The 13,809-nt window shown below is 42.4% G+C and overlaps 1 protein-coding gene across 3 annotated transcripts in view; it reads left to right on the forward strand.

Moving 5' to 3' along the window:
* The window catches only part of samd12 (sterile alpha motif domain containing 12), a 101,488-nt gene that overhangs the window by 17,010 nt on the left and 70,669 nt on the right, over positions 1-13,809 (forward strand). For all 3 annotated transcript variants that reach the window (XM_030063823.1, XM_030063822.1, XM_030063821.1), the window contains one exon: positions 9,410-9,539. In XM_030063823.1, coding sequence (XP_029919683.1) covers positions 9,410-9,539 — 130 coding nt within the window. The remainder of the gene's footprint in view (positions 1-9,409; positions 9,540-13,809) is intronic.

Here is a 13,809-nt window from a genome sequence, read left to right on the forward strand (position 1 = left end):
AGAAAAAAGCCCTATGAGTGCACAAACGATACTGCAGTCTTCACACAGTCTCACACACGCTGCAGGCAGGGTCGAGCATTGGAGCGAGTGGTAGGGTGAAACTGGTTCTAAAACCCTGTTGTGGCTGAAAAAATGATGCATTTAGTGGAAGGGAATGAGTGATGCATTCCCCTCCACTGCCTGGGCAGCTGTGTGTAGCAGGACGTCCAAGTCTACAAGTATTTATAAGAAATCCGTGAACGCTTTATCCCACCTGCTCTCTGCGGGGTCATAAAAAGTCTTAAACTCAATTATAGATTTATTAGACCTCAGAAATCACGATGAAAATAAAATTTGATGCATTTCTCACTGAAACAGGCTGTTAAGGCGGTGCTCAAAAATAGGCAAACACTTAGGGACAGAGAGGAAGTTTTATTTGATTATAGTGGTGTGATTGTTCCAAAATGTGACGCTTTTATTGGTTGAAATTTTTATTCACGTCTACTGGTTAAGCCTGACATCGCCATTCATGATGCCCTGTTTTCCAGGATTTTGTAAGTAATCGGACGTTTTGTTTGGTATTTATTGTTGAATAGGTAAATATTTTGGCATAAAAAATTATTGAACAATTTGAAGAAGTTATTTTTCATTTCATTGTGACTGTTAAAATCGGTCCATAGTCTTAAATTTGAATTTATGAGATCTTATTTCGTCATGCTTTTGCCTCCACTGACTGTTTCACAGACTATAATTTGTATAGCTGCACAGGCATAATTTCAACTATCTGTTCATAATTCAGAGGTTAATATAGTTTTACATTTATTTTATCTATATTAATCCCATTTTAGAGAGGAAGTGCTGATCTGAGATCTGTGTAAAGCTCAGCAAGGAGTTTAAGGTCACGATTTAACCACAAACACTAGATCAGTGCTCTTAGTAGAACAAGTTTGAAAAATATAGGCACTGGCTAGTGACTGCATGGTGGTTTAATTGCTTTTTGCAAAGCATCCTTAATGTTAAAGTCAAAAAGTGCAAAATTGATTGTGTTTGTGGTGAAACCATGGACAGAAAATTCATCTAGTGCTGTAATTGAGTCGTATGTCTCACACACACACACATGCACACACACAGCACCCCACCCACCTGCTTAGATAAAATAATGCCCTATCTTCCACACATCCACCGCTCCAGTATAAACAAAGATGTGAACTGGGAATAAAGAAGGAAGTACAAGCTTTTGTTTCAGGCGCTGTTTCAACTCCTCTACAGTGTTACTGATTATAGATCAAAGGTACCACATTCAGCAAGGAAAAATAAATTGCTTATTTCCTTGCCAGAAATAGACTGTGGATGGGACAGAAGGGGGAGATAAGAGTTATCATATGACACACACAGTTGCACAGACACACACACACACACACACACACACACACACACACAGAGAGAGAGAGAGAAAAACATACTTTCTTTTGTTGGTGTAAAACCTCACATGATAATCAGCCTTCAGTCAGTCTAACAAGAAATGCTTAAAGTCAGACACAGGGCTCTGGTTAAACCGTGGATGAACCTTTGAAATACCAAACAGACACCAAAACCTGATTTCAGTTAGTACACACAGACACACACACACACACACACACACACTGTATTGTATTGCATTGTACTGTGTTGCCCTGAAATCACAAGCTAATTTGCAATTTGTAGGCCAATTTGTGGTCGTTCTGTGGTGAGAGAAATGTCTGTCGGTGCTATGTGGTTTCCCCCGGTTGTCATCATGTAGGCTAACTGGTAACTTAATATCACAATATCATCCTCTCTGGCAGGAGCACAGCATTTTAGCGCACACACCTGAATCACATCATCAGATCTGGCCAAAAGTATTGAAATGACCTCAGTGACTTTGAGCTGTTCGTCTGCTTTGGATCATCTCTGGATTATGTTAACGTCAGAGGTTTCTTGTTTGGGGTGAAACTGCATAAAGATGGTCGATTCCCAGATTGGTGCCTATCAGCCCTCATTTTATCCCATCATGCAATGTAACCGTGGGTCAAAAGGTATTTACAAATACTTGTCAGGGTTTGTTTGAGCCTAATTCAGAGCCATGTGGACTGGTTTCTCAATAAGATGCTCTAATGAGAAGCAGAGAGTTTACATAATGAAACTATTTGAGCGTCAGTGTACCTGCCTGTGATTGACAACTTAGCTTACACTATATAAAATGTCCTTGTGCAGTAAACCCTACAACGCCGCTGCTGCAAGCACAATAAAACACACACCAATAATTCACTTGACCCAGGTCTGACTCAGACACACGTGCTGTGGTTGAGGCAGTTCACAAACAGCCAGAAGTGATTTGCACTCTGTCTAATCATGGGACCGCTTTTACGTACCCCATTAATTAGCTGATTTGTGGCTGACAAGCTCAATCAATTGGCAAAATAACAATGATTTCATGCAATTGAGATGGAAATTTAGTCTGAGGAAAACCTGAAGGGTTTAATGAGCTTGGAGGAATGAGCATGTCGTTACAGTATGGGGTCTTTTTACGATTACTGGATAAAATCAGGGCTCTTTTGTTACTGTATCAGAAAAAAAAAAAAAAAAAAAAACACTAAGCACTTGATAGCACAGTATCATTTTTGTTCCTCAGTGAAGTTGCTGAAATTGCTTTTTATTTTTGGGTTGTTGTTTGATTTGTGTGTCTAGTTAATGATCCCTCAAACAGCACTAAATAAAATTAGAGGCTAAATAAATCCAGGCCTTAGCACCACCTATTGAAAGAGATAGGTCGTTTCAGTTCATCACACCAACAATGTTAATTTAAAATATTAAATTAAAGCTGAATCCAGCGCCCGCCTGGATTTGTAATCGAGCAAAGGCTTAGTCATAGATTAAGTACGAGGCATGAAACACCCATTTGGACTGAGTGGATGGCTGTAACATCCATAGCGAATCAGCTCATCTCACCCATAATCAATACGATGCCCAAGGTGAACATTTTTGTTTTCTATTAAACTGCTCTTGTTTACCTATGATGTGCTTTGTGGGCCCACGAAATCCCAAGGTCAGAAACTTAGGAAGGGTCTTGTGTACTTTCTTTGATGTGCCTCAGTGAAGTTGGCAGCGCCTGTAAATCCAATTTCAACCGGAGGCACTTTTAAAAGGCTTATTAATTCATCCAGCATAGCGTGTTATTCTCTGTCAGCCGTCCACAGCTCTCTGCACTCCGCTTTACCCTGTCCACGCTTGCATGCTCACACGCACATGTACACACACACACACACACACACACACACACACACACACACAGATACATCCCATTTCCATTCCCATTCCTGTATGTAACAGATTAATTAATACAAGGAATTTTCATCTCCTGCCAGCTTTGGCTGAGAGAAACAGAGCGAAGCAGAAAGAGTATGAGAGAGCAAGGCAGAGAGAAAGAGAGAGAGTGAGAGAGAGAGAGAGAGAGAGAGAGAGAGAGAGAGAGAGAGGAAAACCAGACCCTGCTGGAGCTGTTAATTGGCTGTGCAGTGGAGATAGGGCGGATGACACGGGGCTCCATGTCTCAAACAGCCATTCATTCAGTCAACATGACACTAATGGCAGCGGCTCTCTCCTCAGCACTTTCCTGTCCAGTCACACTCAAAGGCAGCTGCAGTGTTTGTTTACGAACACTAGGTGGTGCTATGCAATTATGAATCCCATTGCTGTCGACAGCAGGGGTTGTCTGGGCATTACACAGGTGTTTTTGGAGAGTAAGGAGGGAGAAAAACGCAGCTACCTATCTCCCAGGTAAGCACGGCTGCTGTGGCCAAATGAAACAAATGGCAACATAATCAGAATGAGTTTCACTTAAACTTGTAACAGTTTTCCACCATCATGCAATACCATTCTGGCACAAATTTAAAAGGCATACAGGTGCAGAGTGAAAGAACAGAGCATGATATACACCACCAGTAGACTACATATCATTCTTTCTGTATAAATTAAACATTCGGTTCTCAATATTGATGTGCAGTGGACTTTGGAATCGTTGATGTTGGAGAGGAGAGGGGAATGAGTGTCCAGCATTCAGGAGGAAAGTGATTTTGCATATTATAATTTTTCCCCTCATGAGAAATTTCAAGGATAGGTTCTCTGTTTTATCTTCCTGTGCCGCTGTCCAGCAACAGTCTGCTTTTTTCTGGAGATGCTCTCTGTTCTCAGTTTGAGATGATCTTTGCAAGCTTGTATAGAAAACAGTTGAGCTACAAGCAGTGAGAGAACTTCCAGTGAGAAAAAGTAAACTCTTGAGCTGCAGAATGTGCAAGGCACTCAAAATCCAATAAGGAGATAAGAGACTTAAAGCTTTAAGTCTTTGCTTAGAGCTAGTATTACCTCATAAATGTTGTTTCATTTCAGCTGAATATTTATGTACATAATTGTGCAGAAGAGCAGCTAATTAGAGGTTTGCTCAAATATTCAGATGCTTTTAATGAAAATCGGTAAGATTATTGAAACATTCCCTAATCTCTTCCCAAAAATTATACCATGTTTTGTTGGTGTGGCACTTGCAAATCTTTTACTGTAGCATGGTGAGACGAATAGTCAGCGTGGGGTTTGTCACTCATCAGTTTTTATCTTAGTCAGTTACACAGGTATGGAGATAAAGAATGACTGTTTAGCTTAAAATACCAAATCTAACTGCACTCACTACTTTTGTGTGATAACAAAATTTACTATATATATATATAAATTTTATATATAAATTTTATTTAAAGGCGCCTTTCTTGGCACTCAAGGTCGCCGTACAGGACACATTTAAAAAACATCAGAACACATTTAAAAACATCAGGACATATTTAAAAAAGAAACAGCAGCAATAGGAATAAAGAATAAAACACCAGAAAGAGGCAGAGAAATTAACATCAGGTGAGATAAGCAGTTTTGAACAGATGCGTTTTGAGTTGTGACTAAATACTAAACAGTAATAGCCTAAGACTTAAAGCAGAAAGTACTCCAGTACAAGTACACATACTGATTCTTAATGCTTTCAAATCTACATTTTAATCTAGACTACAGTAACTAAGATTACATCTTAAAAGTTACATTCCATGTCTGTTTATAAGAGACCGTTTTGGAATAGGGTTGAACTATACAGTGTGTTTATAATTGTACTTTTAAGTGAGCTACCCTAATAGGGTGGGGGTGTGAGGCTGGGGTGGGTGGGTCAGAAACTGGGAATCTGTTTGCCATCAAAGATTCTTGTATCCAGTCTATGAAGAAATTATTCAAAAAAAAAAAAAAAAAAAAAAAACTCTGCCATTATGCATGTCTGTCATCAAATATGTTAATTGCTGTTTTAGTGAACATTTTTGAATGGAGTGAAAAGTAAATTGACCACCAACCCTGCAATCAGCCTAATACTCTTGGAACCACAATGAAAACCATGATGCATAGGGAGACTTGATGTGTCCACCCACTCCAATACGACCGCAACCACTGCAGTGTACAGTGAGCCGGCCGAGTTTTCCCTCCGTCACATGATAGTCGTCTTTGGAACGCCTCGCAGTGCTTACCCCAAATTCACAGATATTTTTGTTTTAATATTCCATTACTCTCCTCACAAAGGGGCATGTGATTGCCTCTTGATTAATTTTTCTGAGTGCATTCATAATGGATCTTTAAATGCTTATCAGTGTAAGCGTGATTACATGGTTCATTATGTATGTAATAGTGTTCCACTGTGGTTGTTAGTGTGTGGATGTTTATTCCCGTCTCTGGTTCACGTTAGGGCTGAGCGTTTCCCCAAGGCCTTATTCCTCGTCTTTAATTTTTGAGGTTGTCCTTGCTCTGTTGCTAAGGTAACATGAAGAGTACAGGGAGCTGTACGGGGCCTTCAGATATCAATTAAGCCAAGGACAGAGCCGCAAAGCGCATGTTGATCCACATGACAAGGTGATTGTTTGTGTATGTCTGAGTTTGTGTGGGTGTATCTATAGTTGGATATGTGTGTTTGCATGCCAAAGAGCCTGAGCATGAAGCCAGAGCATGTATGTGTGTGTGTGTAAGTGTGTGTGTGTGTACGGACGCATTGATCCCAGACATATACCACTTAGAAATAAAGCAGGCTTCATCTCTTGCCCCTGTGCTGTCACTCAAATCTTTAATTGGCCTGGAGTCTCTTGAATGCAGCTCTCTGAGCATGATTATACTCCTGTTTTTTCCTCTCTGCTGTTTCCTCTCCTCCCTCTGGCTCGCTGGCAGGAAGGCAGGCAGGCAGGCAGGAAGGCACCGGCTCACCTATTGTACTGGCCCCAGGAACACAGCTATGGGCTAAATCAGTGCAGAATGTAAAACACAGATGGCCATTGACTCACAAATGGGTTCGTGGAAAATGAGAGAGAGGGAGAGACAGAAAGAGAGTGTGAGTGAGTGTCTTTTCCTCTGTCAAACCCTGCTGAGTGCACTCTCAAACACAAGCATTTCTCTCCTCTCTCTCATCCTCTCGCTCCCTCTGTTGTTTCAACCACCATCCCTATTTCCACCCTCCTCTTCCTCTATCTTTTTCCCACCCAAACTGCCCTTTTCTCTCATGCAGTCAACACACACGCTCTCTCTCTCTCCACCTCACTCTCTTTATTGCCTTCGCGCTGTGTCCCTTCCTCTCTCTTTCTCCCCCTCTCGTGTCGCCTCGGGCTGCTAGTCAGGGTTAATTAGCATTGAGTTGAGCTGTGTTTAATGGTTAATGTGGTTTCTTTCTGCGACACCGCTCCCGCCCCTCACTCCGGATTCAGCATCTATGTGGCCTGCCAAGCAAACACATCCAGAGACACATCCCTGCCTACCTGCCTACCTGCCTGCCTGCCTGCCTGCCTGCTTACTTTGACTGTCTGTCACTTTGTCTACCTGCAGGGGATGCCAACCATATGCCAAAGCCAGCATGCACATCTCTCCCAATTTCTCTTTCTCTCTAGGAAGCCAGATATAGTGGGAGTGGGAAGGAGCAGGGGAGGGAAACACAGAGAGGGAGAGAGGGAGCTAGTGCCATATAATAAGAAAGAGGTGAGAGAGGGAGACAGGGAAGATGAGAGGTAGAATATGTGGGGAGAGGAAGTGAGAAAGACAATGTGATAGATCTGACAGGGACAGAGCGAGACTGAACACGGGGGAGAGATGAGAGATGGGGAAGGAGCTAGAAGGCAAGGCAGTGGAAATGCTGCCAGTACCTGTTATCCTGCTTTCTCTGGGTGGAGAGGGATGGTGTTTCATTGCTATGCCCCACCACACGGCAGCTAGAGAGCAGGCTGAAGTGGAAGGGAGTGGATGTGAAATTTTAATCACCTCTCTCAGTTTGTAATTTTAGTAGCCCCTCAATCAAAATCAAAAGCGTTGCCAGCACTTTCAAGAGTGATCCATTGGCAGGCGGCTTGCCTGCCTGCTGTCGAAGGAATCAAACTAGAATAGCATCATGCAACCAGAACACACTGCTTTGTGTGTGCTTGTGTGGGTGTGTGTGTGCATGTATCATTACTTGCATTTATAATATAGCTTAGTCAATAATTGTCATTTTTTCTGTGGTTGGGTTAAAGCTGTCCTATCTACACAAAGCCATGGTTTATAGTTACATTGCAGAGTATAGAAATCCCATAATTGCCTTGTTAGTGACCTGCATGGTCTGATTATTAGTTAATAAAGCACTGCAATACCACAGGGCTAGGCGAGCCATCTGTCTTCTTAGACAGCTAGGAAGATAGTTACTTTATAGATCCTGGAAGGGAAATTTTCTTGTAACGCAGCAGCAAGTAAACATGGTATACAGCATATGACAAGATGATAATGGTCACACACTCATTCCAATTCCGTCAATTACCTTGAACAGAGAGAGACTCAGCACCTAAATTCGTTCATTGTCAAACACATTTCAAATTACAAATTAAATTGTTGTATGATTCAAATATAGCACAGTACACCATAGGAAACTCTCTCTCTCTAAGAGTTTACACACACATTAAGATTCAGTATTCAAGATTCAAGAGGTTTATTTGTCACATGCATGATTGTACATGTACAGCAGCAGTGAAATGGGATTGCAACTACACCAGCAACTGTGCAAGTAAAATAGAAGACGTAATAAATATGTTATATGTCACATTATATCAGTGGTTGGGAACCTATGACTTGCAAGCCATTTCTGGCTCTTGGCCAGAAGTCACGTGGTGAATTATGATAGCAAAATTCAAAATTATGACTAAGGTCTCTCCCTTTTTCTCTCTCTTTCTCACTCTCTCTCACACACGCATGAATACACATGCACACACACACTCTTTGCTCGGTCTGTCACTGTACACATAATGGCTTGCCCTGCTACACCTCTCTGTCTTTGTCCCATAGTCTGCTGACGTATGAACCAGCGATGGGTGTTCTACACGTCATTTTTTTTTACAGTCATGAAGCATCAGGCTATTTAACCTATTTTAACACCCACGATTGGAGCGAACATTGCCACAATGGGATAAAATATCAGGTTGATAGGCTCAGTAGTATGCGAAGAGAGACAGAGGGAGAGAGCAGTGGTAGTCGAGTGAGTTGGATAGTGAATGAAGCGATAGAGTGAAAATGGAGAGAACAAACGTTTTTCAAAGGTTTTGAATGACCGCAACCAGGAGAGGGTCTTCATCATTCGTTCATAACTCTGCACAAAAAAATTTAGGCTGACAGGCCCGGTCGCTTGCAATATCAGCCGCTGACAGACAATCAGACACACATGACCAAACACATGATCCCCTCCAAGCTACCACCTGGTGGAGTTAATAATGAATCGAAACTTTGATTCATTAATAAATGATGGAACTGGATTGAGTGTGCAGCTATTTTACTCTTTTTGCTTCAGGACACCGCTGAAGCACCTCACATATTTATGTGCATTTCACCACTGCGTCAGGATGAGAAAGGTAAAAGTCCAAGCCACAGAGAAGTTCCACATGGAAAAACAGGGCTAAACATAGTGTTTTCCTTAACCATGCCACTTATCAGGTAGTTACTGCAGTCTACAAGTTGTATGCTGTCAGTGAAATGCTATGTGAAATTGGTTGCCATTATAGAGCTCGCCCAGTGTGGATATATCCTTTCCAGGGTTCTCCATCTAGAAGCAACAATGGACCACTAGTGAATGATCCTACCAAGAACCAAGATAGTTCCATCTTCTCCACCATTACTGTAAGCTGCTACAGTTCAGTCGGTCATACCATACATACTACCAGCTTAGTTACTGGTATTTAAGACAAATAAGGTGGAGTAATACACAGAAATGTGGTTTAGAGATACTGGCACTCATCAGCATACCTCTCAGTCAGAAGATATCCCTTGTCATGGATTTTAAAAATAGAAAATATGACAAGTGTCGCGGATCATTTCAAGTTTTTACTTTGTTTTGTCTCTGATGCAGCCGGGGTATGTGAAGCTGTCGAAGCCAGTGGCCCTGTGGACCCAGCAGGATGTGTGCAAATGGCTGAAGAAGCACTGCCCCAATCAGCACCAGATCTACAGCGACTCATTCAAGCAGCATGACATCACAGGTACCACCAGGCATAGACGCTGAATCAATGTACAGTGGTTGTCACTGGACATCCCAACACCTTGCCTCTTTTCTGTGTGATAACTGTGTGATTTTCCCAGCAGTTCTTTGTGGGAATAAAGGTATTTTCAGACACAATGTGATTTTTAGCTCCACTCGCTTCAGATCTGACCAGGTGTTTGGGGAAATTGCGGAGAACACAGCAAAATAAGTAGAATTTTCAAAACTTCTAACATTGTTTTTTTTGTTATTGCCAGCAACTGGGATTTTCTTCCTGAGGTCTTGACATAAGCATAAACTTGTTGTACACTCAGGGAGTTCAGGCACAGACAGTTTTACCTTTTCCTACATTTTGCCTTCGGTGCATGGCAGGCTCCTTCCTTTCTATTGCCCATGCAGGTATCTGTCATAGCATGCATTGCCCAATGTCCAGCTATGTTGAACTTTGGGCATGAGGTTGCCAAGTGGTGTGCTGCGCTTTGCTCAACCAAGCTCAACCAAGCCGTTGTGGCGTGGTGCAAACCGTTGGAAACAATGGGTTTCAGAGCACAGTGGTCCCATGGTCGTGTCGTATCTGAAAGGACCTTAAGACAGCAGAACTGCAATAGCGGAGGATTTCAAAAGCAGGATTTCTACTGTAAATGCTGTATCTCTAGACGATCATTGGCTGCTCGTTTCACCCAGTAAAGAGCAGTGCCAAGTGGATAGAAATAAATTGAAGCATCACAAGCTGCTATTTGAGGGAATTTAGGTGACACAACAGTTATTAAGTGCAAAAATTGGCTTGCTAAAGGAATTCAGTCACATTAAAACATTAACAACTTCCACATGCAGAGCAAAGGGAAATTTGCATGTACACTGTATCACCACACTTGTGCAGTACATTCAGTTTTCAATCAAGATGTCTGTCCTTTTTTAGATCAGATCTGTATCAGCTCTTCAGTGAGTCCTTGAAGCTACACAGCTTCTCTCTCTCTGTCCTCGACGACTTCCACATTTGTCATTTTGCCTCTTGGTGAAACTTGATCTCATTCATAACATCCCAGGTGCAGCGTGCACCCACTGTCTGCCGCCTGCAGCCTCGCCACCCGGCCTTCCCGTCTGTCCATCCCGTCTTTCCTACTGTCAGCGTCACCACCAGCAACAGTTACCGTGTCAATCATCTCCCTAACGAGGCCCGCCAAGGTCACCCCGGCGCTAACGACACTCCAGCCACATAGCGACAGGACGACGGTTAATTGCCATGCACTCTACCTCTCTGAGCACGACTGATCACATTAATATGTTTATTTGTTGGCGTCGAGGACCTCCCCAGCTCCTCCTAGCTGGCTTGATGAATCATTTGGTGGTGATGATGAGTGGCACAACGGCTCATGCACTGATTTTACCCTAGGACGAGCTTTGATTGTTATTTACATGGAGGGCGAAACGATTTAGTGTGCTCCATCATCCTCCGTTAAATTGTCATGTTGTTGTTTGTGCACAAGTGGACCCAAATGCAAGACTCAAGAGGCCGCAGTGTGAATAAAAGGGGACTTATTGTAAGGTTGTGGAGACGTTGATGGCTGCAGGTGATGAGAGGAAGGGGGGGTGAAGCAGAGAGGTGTAGCTAGGATTGGGGAGGCAAGGACGGCAGGCGTGGAGCGGTGTAGATGGTGTGGTGTGGGCAGAAAAAATGATCTAGCAAATACTGGAAGGTAAGACTAGGTTCTTATGCTGCTGGCTTGATGGGCTGATGGATGGTAGGTTCGCTTATCAGGAATGCAGGACAGGTGTGTCGGTGAAGCCAGGAGTGAGACAGACACACCCACACCACACACAGAGACAGACAGGGGAAACACAAGGGAGAGTGGGAGCAGAGGAAAACACTGGCAAGGACACTAAGACTCCGCCCGGGCCGTGACAGGTCTGGAGACAGGCCCTTTGTTCTCTGGAAATAATTTGGTGGCTCATCATTTGATAGACACTAGAGATTTTTCTTACAGTATACTAATTTAGTTCTTCTGTGTAAAATTTGAGAATTAATTATTGCAGTTCTAATGCAGATTAAATACTGGGTAAATGCATGACAAAGGACTACAATAGCTACCGCTGACAACAGCCCTCTTATCAAATCTTTGCAATGTTTTTAATTCCGTAAAAGAGAAATAGTGTCGAGTGCAGCTGGGAGTGTTTCACTGCTCATGACATCAATTCAGTCATTTGGTAGAAATTTCTCATGAGGTCTACATGTAATTAAGGAAAATTAATCCAACTTTAGCATTAAGCACTACAGTGCTCTTGACAAGCCTAATACACTCAGCTTTATTCTGTAAATAAGTAATATTTTCTCTTATCAGCTTTTCAGTGATTACAAAATCGGAACTCAGCTTCCTAATGATGTATTAATGACCTGTGTTTGTATTTAGGTGTAGTGGTGCTACAAGATCATAGGAATGAGGAGAGCGTTAACTGCATGCACACATGCACACACACACACCCTCTTACCAGCCCAATTAGGAGATAATGACATGCACAAAACATGCAAGTAATTCAGTTTGTCTTCTCATCGAGCATTAATTAACAGAACCCAATTAAAACAGGCCAAGCCATAACAATTGGGCTCACAAAGCAATTTGCATCCCAATCAATCTTTGAAATATCATGCAGATATTTTTCCTGTTCCTACACTGTATTAGAATAAACAAGGGAAGCAAATGATGAATGGAATATTGTTGTGGAAAACAATCATGCATAGACAAACAAACAGTGAGTATGAATACATTTATAAGTGCGTGCAGGCAATATTCCGATGATATCTATTTATTCAATGTGCTTGTCATACACAAACCGTGACTCATGAAAACTGGAAACTGGAGCTGCTAGATTTTCTGTGTGTTGCCTATAGGCCAGGCTTCATCTCCGATTTGTTGTGCGTTGAATTTCCTATGCTGTAGCATTTCTTTACTGTATTGATGCCTTTTTGCATCCATAACAGAATACCCGGCCCTATTTTCGACTGCCAACAGTGCTCAGTCTCACTTGTCTCGGCTCCAACATACTCATCCCTACGCAAAGTAGCAAATCAATAATCAGTCTTTATTCCAGATCATAATTCAAACTGGCATATTTATGTCCTCCCTTATTTGACATAGACAGCATAGGGAGGAATATATTTTATTGCATATCAGGCCTGGTGCAACATTTTAACATTGAATGACTTCAGTATGCAGCAGCTGCCTCCCTGTCGGGCTCCTCTAACCTCAGCCAAAGAAATCAATGTTTCCCATCCTCCCTCCAGCCTATACTGCCAAGAACCCCCACCCCCACCGCCCTCCACTCCTTCCTCACCTCCTGCTCCCAGCAGACACAGCCCAGAGTTTGACTTTAACACCAAGCTGTCATTAAAAATGCATTAAAGCATATTAGGGCATAATTAGATATTAGTCCCTAATCCGGTATAATTACAAGGACAAAACTCTTTTTTGTGAGAGAAGAGCATGGCACGGTAAATGAGTTAAATATACATTTATCGCTACCGTAGGTGTAATCGGCACAGAAGGTGTGGTGACATACGTAATTTTTAAGAAAGATGGAGGGGAGAAAGTGAGAGGGAGGGTGTCAGGTGACTTTAGGTTAATTTTCTGGCATGGAAGATCATTGAATCCAATCATGGAAATTCAAAACTTAGCCTATACGAAGATGAGAAACAGATGCAGCTGTCACCAGCCAGTCAGTTCAGAAACTGCAATGTTCGCAGATCCGAAGATGCATAATCCTGCCATCCATCTATAAGATTGGTCTTCATCACAAAGGACTATATGGATAAATGAATAGTTGGCTGCATAATATCCACTGATGTATGATGTTGTAAGGCCCTACTGTGAATAATTAATAGCCTGTAATATTAGTGGTTTAATGAAGGGTGGCCTGTATCCAGCAGCTCACACTAGGCCAGTTCAGTTCTTTTAAAGGTCTGTGCTCAGCCCCCTCTGGTTGCCAGATCCATCATCTTTCCACTTAGAAAATCACAGCAGCCTGTGTAGCTCCGACCATGATCCTCTCGTCCCCTGGTAGGTCTCACACTGGGTAGAAAATGTATATTTGATGAGCCACGGAAAAGGATGAAAGGTGAAAAACGCCATTTTAGAACCAGCCTAGGACACCGAGCAGCAGGACCTAAACAGCTCTTGAGAGATGAGACAATGAATCCTCCAGGCGTCACAGTCGATCATCATGTGCTGTTGTATGAGAGAGAGGCAGGCAAATAGTAAAAGCGTAAAAGGGACTAA

This window comes from Myripristis murdjan, chromosome 11, assembly GCF_902150065.1.
Source record: "Myripristis murdjan chromosome 11, fMyrMur1.1, whole genome shotgun sequence".
NCBI classification, from domain to species: Eukaryota; Metazoa; Chordata; class Actinopteri; order Holocentriformes; family Holocentridae; genus Myripristis; species Myripristis murdjan.